Below are 13868 nucleotides of genomic sequence, written 5' to 3'. Positions count from 1 at the left end.
TTTTCTGTATACATTGAACTACAATATAAAGCTCTATGCTCTTACAAACTCTAAGTTCACTCTTGGGTTTCAGCTTAATAAGAAGGAAATTTTGAAATAATTTCACTTTAAAGATAATAGGAAACTTTAAAATAGTTTTTATATATGTGTTTTTTCTCATCTCTTATTGACTTGCTTTCTTCAACAAAAGAAGCAGTTCCCTTTACTTGTTTTGATACCTGTAAAAAAGATTCTCATTCATTTTTAATACAGTTATTCCTTAACTCTTTTTGTTTTTTGCTTAAATCAATCTTGGGTGAGTTGTCTCATGGTCTTGCTCTTACTGTGCTCCTAAACTACATATAAGTAGTTTACTGACTGCACTCACTCATCTTTTGTGGGCAATGGATCAAGTTCACCTTTGTTTTCACTTTGGTAGGCAAATATTAACTTGATTCTGGTATGTAGACCCTCGTTTGAGTTATAGTACCTTCGTTGATTCTAACATTCCATTTGGCCTCAAAGACTAAATTTGCTGATAGTGAATTATAGACAAGAAAAATTGAAATATTTAGTACAGCGGAAAGAATTGGGAGTCTATTATATAAGAAAATCTACATAGTAGTAATAGTAAATCCACTAGAAGTTCTCAGAAGAGTAATATTTAAATGATTCATTTAGTTATTAAATAAATTATTCATTAAGTCATTTAAACTGTGTCCAATTTTGAAATAATTTTGACTTTGTTTGGCTTGGTTTAATGATACAACTTACTTTTTCCTCCAATTTTGTCATTGGACATGTCATGTATTCATGGAATAGTAGATAAGCCTTTATAAAATTATATATGTTAAAAAGCAATTAAACTTTTAAAAAGGAACAACTTTATTTGGTTAGAAGAAATCTTGACTTTATTTCATGAAAAACAATGACATGAAGTGTTATTTCCCATGAAATATACACTCTCTCTAACAAGGGAACAAATTTCGATTCATAGTGAGAAATTTGTACCACAAAACAACATCATATCTTGTGTTGACTTTGTATATAAGCTAACTTATATAGAAAGATAAATAAAACTCCATTCTGAATTCTTAAATTTAATATTTGATTTTCAAAATAATCCATGACAGATATGCTCACTATCTAGAGGAGAAATAAGAAACTATTTACAGTTTGATAGAAGTTACTGAATTTTATAACAGACAGGTAACAGATACTTGTTATTGTGCCAAAATGCTATCTTTGAACTTAATTTGTCAGAATGTGCGTACATTTTAATTTTGTTTATATATTAAAAGATTTAGTGTTTATAATCCTAACAGTCATACATATGTAAAGCAAAGCTTTTGCCTGTGTGTTGATTAATATGTAAAACTTTTAACTCTGTTGATACCAAATATTTTTCTATATCTAGTATTGTTTGAAATTGATAATTATAAAAGTACATATCAATATTTAGAATTTATTTAAATTTTAAAATGATCCTATGTAAGGGTAGGTCATTAAACTTTGTCTTTTATGTGTATGTATGTATCTATATATGTGGGTATGTGATGAAAGAATATTTAGCTTATTTGTTTATATATGCATGTGTGGTGTGTACGTATATGTGTGTGTATACATTTATATACCTATTTATAAATATATATGTATACGTGCCAAAATATTAGAACCTAGCAATTAACCTATTGTTATTCTTTCCTCCCAAATACTGGGTTCTAGAATCTGCTTTTCTCATATCAGCCACCTCAGTCAACCAGCCGCTTTTCGGTCTCCCAGACTGGTGATCTCACTATCACTAATGTCCAACGATCTGATGTCGGTTATTATATCTGCCAGACTTTAAATGTTGCTGGAAGTATCATCACAAAAGCATATTTGGAAGTTACTGATGGTAAAGTAGAGCATTTTATCTGAAAATGTTCAAGTTTGGGTTATGATCTAAAGAGAGTGTCAGTAAATGTGTTTATTTTCTACTGTGTATCTTTCTGACAGCAGTTTTGGTGTAAAGATAAAAAGGATGTCGATACAATGACTAAGTCTAAAATTATTCTTATTTTAACTTGGCTGTACTATAAATTTCTAGCATCGAGTCAGATCCGTAAAAGCACAGCAATTAAACAAGGAGAAGTTTATACTGAATAGCTGTACATGGGAATGTTACCATGTTTTAGAAAATAAAGTTATTTTAAAATCTCCTAGTGTAAAAAAAATCCTTTTTTTTCACCAAATTAAGGAGATAAAATGAATTGCTGATAAGTCCTACTCACAGCTCATTATAATGAACAAGTTTTCCATTAATAATGTGATTTTGTCCTGTTTATCAACGCCCTTGAGCCTGATCAATTAATGCCAAATACATTATGAAGACACAGTGATGGAAAGAATCTTCAAACCATGAGATGGAGAGTAGTAATAATTTGAGAAGAAAAGAAAAAAATGTATACATATAAATATATAAAAATATATATGTACATATCTGTATATACATATATACCTAAAATAAATATATACATATAATAGTTATTCTCTTTGTTGCTATATAGTATTCTATTGTATAAATAGCTCATAATTTATTTATATACTCTTCTACTGATGGATTGCTTTCAGTTGAGGGCTTTTATGAACAAAGTAAATATCCCTGCACTCAGTTATCTTGGTTTGCCTTTTGGCAGATGAATGTACCCATTTCTTTTTCATTTTCTCATATATTCCAGATACAAGTTTTTATCAGATATGTATTATAAATATTTAGTTTCAGTCATTCTCCTAATAATGATTTTAAGGCTTAAATCACTAGTTTTGATTAGGACCAATGTATTATTTTTCTTTTGTAGTTGATGCTTTTAATTTTCTGTCCCACCTAAGTCCATGTAGATGTTCTCCTATGTCTTTTTTTAGAAGTTTCATTGTCTATACTTCTAAGATATAAGTTTTTAATCCATTTTAAATTATTTTTGTGTATGGTATGAAACAAGAATCAAATCCCCTCTTTGTGGATACTAATGGTTTCAACATCATTTATGGAAAAGACAGTATTTTCCTCACTGAATTACAGTGGCATCTTAATCATAATTCAGATAAACATAAATGTGTGAGTTTGCTTCTGTTCTCGCTATCATATTCCATTTATGTATTCATGCCAGTATGTATGATCTTAATTATTGTAGCTTTATAGTAAGTCTTATAAACAGGTAATGTAAGTCTCCAACTTTTTCTTGTTTTGGGTTGGCTATTAGAGGTCCCCTGCATTTTCTTATAAATTTTAAAATGAACTTGTCAGTTTACGCACGCACACACATACACACACACACAACCCTAAACAACAACAAAAAATCTGAGGTTTTAATTTTGATTTCACTTAAATTATTGAGAAGTTTAGGAAGAATTAACATCTTAACAATCTTAGTCTTCCAATTTAGGGAAATGGTATATATTCCGTATATATCTCTCAATTTATATAGATCTTTAATTTTCTCAACAATGTTTTGTAGTTCTCAGGGTAGATATCTTCCATATATTTTGAAAGACTTATACCTATGATATTTTATGATTTTTGATGTGACTTCATATAATATATACATATATATATCTCATTATTGTATTGTTTGAGGCCAGATGTACAATTGATTCTTTGTATATTAACCCTGTATCCAGCAACTTGCTAAATGCACTCATACATAAGAGTTTGTAGGTATATTACTTTGAAATTTTTAGGAACAAAATGTGTCAATTCCAAATAAAAACCAGGTTTACTTCTTCTTTCCAATATTTATACTTTTTATTTCTCTTACTTGTCCTGCACGATCTGTGATCTCTAACGATTAGAATTGGTTATAGTGGAAATATTTGTCTTGATCCTAACCTCAGGGGAAAAGTAAGTGTAATGTTAGCAAAAATTTTAAAGACAGAATTTTGAAATTAAAAAAAAAATTCTGGAGGAAATTTTTAATACATGAATCTGATTATTTTGTTTCTTAGTGCTCTCAGGATAAAGTTTATATTTCTCAGTATGTTTTACAATTTATGATATGACCGCTGCAGGGTCAGCTCTGAATACTATATTTGCTTACATGCCCTCATTTTATTGTGTTTGCTATGCTCTTCTTTTATCTGAAGACTTCTGCGCATGCTGTTTCTACTGACTTGAAATTTCACTTACTTTAAGAAGCATTCCCTCCCTTCTCAAATATGAGCATTCTCCACCCTGCCATCTATAGAAAGATCACATCCTATACTTTTCTGTGTTCTCTATTTATTTTCTTGTATTCTTCATTGGACATTAAGTTCCATGATTGCAGGGCCCATGTCTGTCCAATTAACACATACTCAGTATCAGACTACCAAAGTCTGACACATGGGACATACTCAATAGATAATTTTTGAATGAATGGATGAAACGTGGATGGAATAAACAGCTAACACTTAGTTAAGTCAGAATTCAAAATTATGACTGTCTCATTCAAAAGCCCTAACTCTTACCTCTGTCTATAATACATATTATATATTACTGGCTCCAATTAGTGAGAATGACCTAAAATGTTTTTACAGTTTCTTACATGTATTAAAGCTATTAAATGATGGCTGTGAAGACCATGTAATGAATTTGATAATGATCAGTATAATCAATATATAAAAGTGGAACACAGAATTTCACAACAATTTATAATTGCAACTTTATAAGACAACTTTACATATACGGCCACTTGTATATACAGGTGTACATGAAAAATGGCCAAAGAAAACTATGGTAAAATATTTTCAAGTATTTCTTATTATTCTAATTAATAATTGAAAGCCAAGCTTCGTACATACCATCTGATACTGCATTGTCATAAATTGCTATATTTGTGAGCATAGATCAAGGATAGCAATTTTTGCTAAACTAACACAAAACCAAACACCTAACATTTAAATGTCCTAATTCATTTTACAGTCTCTGGGGAAATCTGAGATGGTTTTGTGTTTGCTGTGGTGGTACTGTATTTTTAGCTTTGTTTTCTTTCTTTTGGAATTCATTGATATTGTACACACAACTCTGATGTGTACACACAATATTGTACACACAACATTGATGTGTACACACAACAAGCATGTACTCATTCTTCACAGGTAAACTATTATTACTGTGAGTGCTAGCACCCTCAGCTTTTGCACATTATCAAGTCAAGTCAAGAGGATAGCTTGTAGTCAGAATACTTTCTGGATGCTATTTGACTTTAGCTTCTTGACCTTGCTTTATTGTTTGCAAACAGAACAAAGACAAAGACAGAATAAAACACAAGGCACGGAATATGGTGGAGTAGCAGCTGTCTTTGAAATGTTGTGTTTTGTAGCTGTGGCCTACCCCAAATAGCATTTGACTCAGGAACATAGAAATTCGTATCACCTATTTAATTGAAAATGTTTCTTTTCTTTATTACTAGAACGTAAGAAAATTAGTTAATGATTACCTAATGCTGTATAAAATTTAAAATCACTTGCATTCATCTTTCAAAAGTTATTGACATACAATGAAATGAGTGTTAACTTTTATTCAGAAAAGAGAGATCTGACAATTACCAACTAGTCGATTTGGACACGTGACTTGTACTTCCCTAACTAACTCATAAGTTTGTAAAATACGTTTGAGAACTGATAGCAATTGTGATACGTAATTCTGATATCTGTTGGTCTATAAATATGAGCTTTTCATTCTTAAACCGGTCAATGTGTATATGTTATTTTGGGTTTTTTTTCACTTAAAATTATATTATGAATGTATTTATATGTATTAACATAGTCTTCGTGATTATCGCTTTTGAGGTAACAAAATATGACTTCTAGATGATATGCTCTCATTTTTTTTTAGGATCTTTATATATTTCATGAATGTGAGGAAAAGATAGGAAACTTCCCTAAACTCTGCTGTAACGGGTTACACCACCTGAGGCACTGTCTACACCAGCACCACTAACACAGCTAACGCCACTATACTGATACCCGTTAATACTACGTTACAGTTACTCAGTGTTTCCTTTGGGTCAGGCGCTAATGCTAAGAACTGTTCACATATCAACAATTTTAAATTTCACAACATCTCATTTTACAGATAAGGAAATGGAGGCAGAGACTGGTGAAAAAGTATGCCCAAAGCATACAGATCATAAGCAGCAGAACTGAGATTTACAACAAAAGTTTGTACTTTTGGTACAAAAGTCCAGGATGGTGGCCAGCTGCCACGTGAGATTATTTAAATTAGAATTTCAATTACTTAAAGTTTATTAAAATTATACATCCTGTTCCTCAATCACACTAGCCAGATTCAGATGCTCAGTATTGGCTTCTGCGTTGGATAGCACAGTTATGGAACGTTTTCATTTTAGGGGCACATCTTTCTCCAAGATGCACTTACTCACTTTGCTAAAATTCATTCTAATAATGATAATACATTCTAATGATACCAGTGTAAAATTTTAGACCCTAAATTTGAGGTTCTTCTCATAAATCCTAAATTTAGGCTTGACTCAGAAATGTACTACACTCTTTAGTTTGTGAAAATGTAAATATTTTATCAGTATTTTATTCTACCCTGTGATAACAACAAAATGTTTCATTTTTTTCTACCTAAAAACATGAAATTGCTTTAATGAACTCCTTCAGCTCTGGTTTACCTATCAGTTTTTACAGAAAAGGGTAAGCGGCAATATCACAATTCATACACGTCTAGCTTTTTGCAATTAGCAAAGCACCTTCATATCTATTATTGCATTTAAATCTTCATAGCAATCCCTTGAGCTGGCTAAACATTATTATCTTCCGATTGCAGATAAAAAAAACAAAACAAAGCTGAGGCTTAGAGAATTTAAGGAAGTGGCCCAAAGACACAGGACAGATGAAGATGATAATCAACCCTACTCCTCTTCTCTTGCCTTATTTTTGTGGGTAAACCAGGAAGAAATAAATGACAATGGAACAGCATGATTAAACTGGGTTGGGATAGGGTGGGGAGGTGTGAATGATGCTAAGTATGATGCAAACATCAAAGCACTGTAAAGATCAGAAAACTGAATAAAACCCCAGATACTGGATTGTTTCTAAATGTAACAAGACTACCAAATGTAAGCCATTCTGTTACTGGATTTAATTATAATCCTTTATAAAGAAACACTGTTACTAATTTAATTAATGTCTAGAAATAAATACTCATTCATTCTTATGATCAAGGGAACGCAGGTGGTAGAATCTTCTAAAACCCCAAAGCAATAAAACACTTTGATTCTTTTTTTCACACTTATCAGGTGGGGCCTCTAATTTGATTTTAGCCAATCTCAACAGAAAACATAGAAAAGATTAAACAATTCTAAACAAAGGAATCATTGACTTACATTTGTCATCCATGGAGTATCTGAAACACTCCTGCCAGGTTACAAACTCCAGCCTTCTAACATGTCTCCCTGGTATTTGCAAATTTCATACCAGTAATCAAGCATGGGAGAGAATCAGAAGGGTGGAATGAAAATGCAGTTGCTGATTTCACTCTGTTGCTTTCTTGTTTTTGCTTAAGTTGAAGGCACAAAACTAATAATTATTGCATGGTAAATGAGGAACAAATTGAAGTGTGACTCCAGCTTGTGAAAATCTTTGGGGCATAAAACTTTGAACATGACACATCTCGCTTTGCAAATTGTTGCATCCAAAATTTAGTTACTCTGGCAACTAGTTTCTTTTAACCAGGCAACTTCTTAAACTTGTCTTTTATATATTTGTGACTTAAAAATTTGTAACTAATATTTGGAATTTTAAAGCTTGATAATGAAAAAATTCTTAAACTTCATTTTTAATTTTTACTCATTTAAAAAAGCATCGCATCTGTGGAGTTTCACTGAATTTGATCTATCAGGGGCTGAGAACTGAGAACAACTCTCCAACGCAAGTTGTTCTGGTTACACTCCAGGTGTTTTAGATTTTTCTCTAAATAATGGCTTTCTTGTCTGAGATAAAGTTTTTAGGTTTTAGGCTTTTCATATAATAATAAGAACAATTTTAATTTATATATTATAAAAATGCCTTGCATTGTTTCCTTCCATAGTACATTAAAACTATTAAGGTACTAGAATTTGTGAAAGTGTTTTCTGATCCCTGTAATTCCAGCACAAAAGTATATTTCCTAGGTTAGGACATGAGCTTGAGTTATATTTTTGGATTAGCCTACCAACAATGTATTTGAACAGTTTTCTAGTTTTTCCTGAATTCACTGGGATTGGGAAATTTTTACCCACGAAATTCTGTTAATAGAATTCCAAGACAGAAAGAGCTCAGTCATATTGAATTGTAAATTCTAAAAGTCCAAAGCCCCTTTTTGAATCCAAAATTGTCAGCCATGCTGGTACGATACCATAATTTTTTTCTGCTGGATACAAAACAGTTATCGGATATCAAGTTGGCTTTCGTTCATTTATGAAAATGTGTCTCATAAGTTTCCTTGGGGTAGGTGGTTTTTTGGTTGTCGTTGTGTTTGATTTTTACATATTTTAAAGTTTAAAAAGTAGACGTTCCACTTCTCACCACTAGACATCTACTTCACCATCCACAATTTTTTTTTTTTAAGATTTATTTATTTGACAGAGCGAGAGAGAGAGAGAGAGAGCACAAGCAGGGGGAGCGGGAGAGGGAGAAGCAGACTGCCCACCGAGCAGGGAGCCTGATGCGGGGCTCGATCGTGACCCCAACCGCAGGCAGATGCTTAACCGACTGAGGTGCCCCCAGGTGCCCCACCATCCACCCAGGTGCCCCACCATCCACAATTCTTGTTTCCTCCTAGGACTCTTAAGTTAAAAAGGTCCCTTGATGGGGAGGCAAGCTCAGTCAGGGCTTGGTCATTTGAAAGGAACACATGGTATCTCATTTTAACATCCTGCATCAGGGCATCGTATAAATGCATTCTGAATAATGCACGTCTCCTACTTCAATTACTTGTTTAATTAGTTTGTTTCAAAGCCTAGAGCAACTGCTGTTGCTTGGATGATTAGCAAATTGCTTCCAGTTGTAGAAATCGATTTCCTTTTGTTTCTTTTGGTAGTGATTGCAGACCGGCCTCCCCCCGTCATTCGGCAAGGTCCTGGGAATCAGACCGTGGCAGTGGATGGTACTGTAGTGCTCAGCTGTGTGGCCACAGGCAGTCCGGTGCCCACGATTCTGTGGAGAAAGGATGGAGTCCTTGTGTCAACCCAAGATTCTCGAATCAAGCAGCTGGAGACGGGAGTGCTACAGATCCGATACGCTAAGGTAACTTGAAATGACACCCTGGCTTCCCCATTTTGCTCCATTTTGTGTTTGCCTCCAGCAACCAGGGCTGAAGTCTCAAATTTTAGAACCAATGAAATGCTAGCTAACGGTATTGATATATTTTTAACAGAGGCTTTATTCTTTCAGACATTCCTCTGTGTATATTTAAGATGATTCGACTCATAACTTAGCTCCTAGCAAGTAATTTAAGGTTTTAGATGAAGGAGAAAAAAGAGTTTTTTGAGAACTGTTGAGGAAAGTAGGTGGGGATTTGTGGGAGAAAAAATACCTTCCAGGTAGTGGTATGATGCACTTATTCCATAAAAGCATTTTTCAAAGAGATTTTTCCAGTCCCATGTTATCGACAATGCCCTTGGATGGGTCTTCTGTTGTGATGAATATTTGGTTCAACATTTTGCAAGTACAGAATACTGTACATGCAAGCAAAAACCAGATAGCAATGTACACGCCGAGTGTACAGTGCAAATCAGAATGTTAAATGATGAAAGGCCCATGTTTGTGAGAACAATTTAGGGATTTACCTTCCCAGGGCATCACATCCTATACCTGTTCTTTCAGGACTGTGTTGTTTTGTTTTGATTTTTCCTTTTCTTTTAGGTCAAGATCAGACAGGCTCACAAGGCATATGAAAGAATAGCTTTGACAGCAATAAACATAAATTTCAATCGCTTCACTGCCTATTGTGGGTGGCTTCTTGGGAGTTTTGGATCAGCATAACAGTTCATTGTACATGCCATGAAAGTTAATATGTTGTAGTTCTTTGTGACAATGATTGCAATTTTGTTATTACAGTTGCCAGAGCGAGATGGCAACATTCTTGCTTTATCAAACATTACTTGAAGATCGAGTTGTTACCTTAGGCAGAGGTGTATGGGTTCATTATGCTGATGATGATTTTAAAGCTGAACATGTGACCCCTGTTTGTTTTCTGGCATTCGGTCTTTAGAAGGGAGAGAGAACCTTCATTCCAGCTGAGGTTTGACTTATTAAACAGGTAAAAAAAAAAATAAAATGGGGAAAAAAAGAGTGAATACTTTGAGAAGAAATCATTTTTGTGTTTATCCTTTTTTTCTGTAATATCTGTTTATCTCAGATATCCATATGCATGTAACTCTGATAAAATAGGAAATAGCAAGAGTAGTCATTGGCTAAATTTTATCAGCCTTACTATGTGACATTAAATATGAAGATATAAGTTAGTAATAAAGATTAGCCCTTTGAATTTGAATACCTCATTGTTTATTGTCCCTGACGCTAAAAATAATGCTATGGTAAAGCATTAAATATTATATTTTATTATACAATTAAGATAACCATATAGATTTTTTTCCGTATTCCTGCAATATTTTCCTTCATATTCAATAAAAATATATTCAATTAAGAGGACGTTTCTGGTTATTGAATTTTAATGCAGTTATCCATATTCATGGGACATATACAAAACTATAATTGCTTTTCCAGCCCATTGAGCTCTCGATTGTTCCAAATATTTATTTTCTGTCTATCTTCTCAGCTGGGTGACACAGGTCGGTACACCTGCATTGCATCGACCCCCAGTGGTGAAGCAACATGGAGTGCTTACATTGAAGTCCAAGGTAAATTAGCTAGCATTTTTAACTTAAAGCTTAACTTGTGGTAGTTTACTTGCTGGTAAATGGATGAAGTAGATGGCCTGATGTCTGAATAGATATATAATGGTGCAATCTACCTTTCTGTGCTTATCTGTATATGTGTAAACATCTTTCCTCTTTATCCCCTTTATTAGAATTTGGAGTTCCAGTTCAGCCTCCGAGACCCACTGACCCAAATTTAATCCCTAGTGCCCCCTCAAAACCTGAAGTTACAGATGTCAGCAGAAATACAGTAACATTGTCATGGCAACCAAATTTGAATTCGGGTGCAACTCCAACATCTTATATTATAGAAGCCTTCAGGTAGAGTAAAGCTGATGTTTCCTAGTTGGTTTGTTGTTTCAATTTGCCATTACATACACATGTTCTAACTTGTGTATCTGTCCTTAGCCATGCATCTGGTAGCAGTTGGCAGACCGTAGCCGAGAATGTGAAAACAGAAACATTTGCCATTAAAGGACTCAAACCTAATGCAATTTACCTTTTCCTTGTGAGGGCAGCAAATGCGTATGGAATTAGTGATCCAAGCCAGATATCAGACCCAGTGAAAACGCAAGGTAAATACTGATTTACTCAACCTTGTGACAACTACTTATTCTTAGGTGTTATACTTCCACAAGTCAGTGATTTGTACTGCATATGTGCTGATTGTGTATGTAAGACAGATCTGTTCTTCCAGGAGCTCCATTAATTTTTAATACACAAACACAATGTCTGCAAACTTTATTGTTTTCTGGACTAACCAAGATAAGATTAATAACAAAGAGCAGTGTCTCTCATTTTATAAAATCACAATCCAATCAGACAAAAATAGTGTGTATTTTTGGAGTATGTTTGGTTTCTCCCCCTATGAAGCATGGGAAAAAATACTTTACATTGGTATATCATTTGGTCTGTCTTTCATTGTCAATTATATGAGCCATGATATATTAAACTTTTAAATGCAAGTCGTGTATATGTTTGGTCCAAGCTGGGTTAAAGAAACAGAGAAAAGGAAAAATGAATATGTGGAGCAAATTAGAAATTTGCTCACTTGGGCCACATTCTGGATATACTGCTTTTTATTGTCCTTTGTGAATAAAAATTATATTTAGATTTCAACAGATGACCTTCTATCTGCCACCATGCCCCACTTATTATTTTAAAGCTTTAATAGGAGTGAAATTTACATATTGAATAAAAAGGTGATTTGAATCCATCTTTACCCTTTTTTTTAACATATTGTCATTGTCACAAAAATATGTTTGTTCTTATATTAATAGAAAAAGAAAATTCTAGATGGTAGTGATTTTCTTAACATTCAGAGGAATCGTAATTATCTGTCTTGAGTTTACCTTTCCAAAGGAAAAAAAAAGTGTAACTTAGTTATAGTGATAGTAACAAGTTGTGCACGCAAGGACTGAAAGGCTTAAACTATTTTTTACTGGTTTTAGAGAGGGTCTGCCAGCCATTTTGCTTGTTTTGTCTTCTCTGATGAGTGTATAAAGAATCTTTCTGGAAGGACCTTTTGCTTCAGAATTCACACAGAAAGCAAACGGAGTTGTAGAACATGTCCATGTTTGTCTCCTGCTGTGTGAATTCAACACACCCAAGTGCCTATATTTGCTATTATGAGTCACCTCATCAGGAACGCTAATATTCTTGGAGGCTGCCTTAATGCAGTTTGAGGTTTTCAATATTAGATACGCATTTGTAAAGAATGCAGACACAATGACAGCTGTAAAGTGAATTTAAATTTTTGTCCCGAGTACAGGGGTCTCTACCTAGGAGACTCCTCCGTTTTGATTGACTGCTATTCTGTTATATACTCCTATGAATGATTTTGTAGTCTACATCCTCATTTGTAAATAAGGAGGTAGTTCACACTTAATATGAAAATTAATTTAAGTCTTTTTACATTTTAACTGACTTACCTTTATACGTGAATAGCTAGTGGAGCAACCTAAGTGAAATAAACTCATGTCATTTGGAAGATGGGAAATATGGTGAAATAGGCCTGCCATTTTGAAATCAAAGGATTTTTAATCTCACCTCCCGAACCTATGAGCTATGTAGCCCTGAGCAAGTTAGTTTGTCCTGAGCTTCAGTTTCATCCCTTATATAAAATGGGGTTAAAAATATGCACTCCACAGGTTTGGACAGGGATTAATTAATTTAGGAGTGTATAAGACTCAGATTTCTTTTCTGTTTTCTGCCATAAGAATTTGTTATTGGACTCATGTTTCTTTCACTGTCTGGACTAAAAATAAAGGGAGTTGATAAACTTTGCAGATATCATGAAACTGAGAAAGACAGGCTGAGGAAGTTGTGCACACAAGGACTGATTTAATTCCGAGAGCATCGGAATAGATTTAATTCCGATGCTCTCGGAATTAAATCTATCTCCATAGACAGAAAGGATGGGTCAGCATTAAGATTAAATTAATGGAGCAAATTCAAAAGTGTGCCACTTAAACTTAAGGTTTAAAACTTAACTGTGGAAGGATAGACTAAGGATACCAGGCTTAAAGGGGGAGTACATGTGTGTGTCAAGGTGCTGGGGGCACACAGATCTCAGTATTTGAAGTCAACTAAAGCACTCATTTGAGCCAACTGAGTGATGTCATTGCCAAAAGAACAAATATGGTCTTAGCTGGCATTAGCAGAATTATGTCTGGATCAAGTAATCCCCTCCCTTTACTCTGAACTGGTCAGGTTATGAATGGAATAATGTGCTCTTTTCTGAACACCACATTTTCAGGTAGACTTTTAAGAGGAGGACAAGGAGGTTAGTTGGCAGAGCTGCACCGAAGGCTGAAAATCACATCACTGGAAAAGAAATTCAGGCGTCTTGGCATGTTTTCCTCCCAAAATAAGAAAGTTAGAGTAGACATGACATTTTTTTTTTCCTTAACATTTTAAGAGACCATGATGTGAAAAGGGTATGCATATTTTAATCCCAGGCAACAAAACAGGACCAAGGAGTAG

General features: G+C 33.9%; 1 protein-coding gene across 10 annotated transcripts in view; it reads left to right on the top strand.

Annotated features, from left to right (window-relative positions):
- Positions 1-13868, top strand: part of ROBO1 (roundabout guidance receptor 1) — a 1119036-nt gene that overhangs the window by 1040223 nt on the left and 64945 nt on the right. For all 10 annotated transcript variants that reach the window (XM_032406315.1, XM_032406314.1, XM_032406316.1 and 7 more), the window contains 5 exons: positions 1705-1876; positions 9044-9249; positions 10784-10865; positions 11036-11204; positions 11292-11458. In XM_032406315.1, coding sequence (XP_032262206.1) covers positions 1705-1876; positions 9044-9249; positions 10784-10865; positions 11036-11204; positions 11292-11458 — 796 coding nt within the window. The remainder of the gene's footprint in view (positions 1-1704; positions 1877-9043; positions 9250-10783; positions 10866-11035; positions 11205-11291; positions 11459-13868) is intronic.

The sequence above is a fragment of the Phoca vitulina genome, unplaced genomic scaffold (genome assembly GCF_004348235.1).
Source record: "Phoca vitulina isolate PV1807 unplaced genomic scaffold, GSC_HSeal_1.0 scaffold8, whole genome shotgun sequence".
In the NCBI taxonomy this organism is placed as follows: Eukaryota; Metazoa; Chordata; class Mammalia; order Carnivora; family Phocidae; genus Phoca; species Phoca vitulina.
The sequence above is the reverse complement of the archived record's forward strand: the minus strand, read 5'-3'. Positions and strand labels throughout refer to the sequence as shown.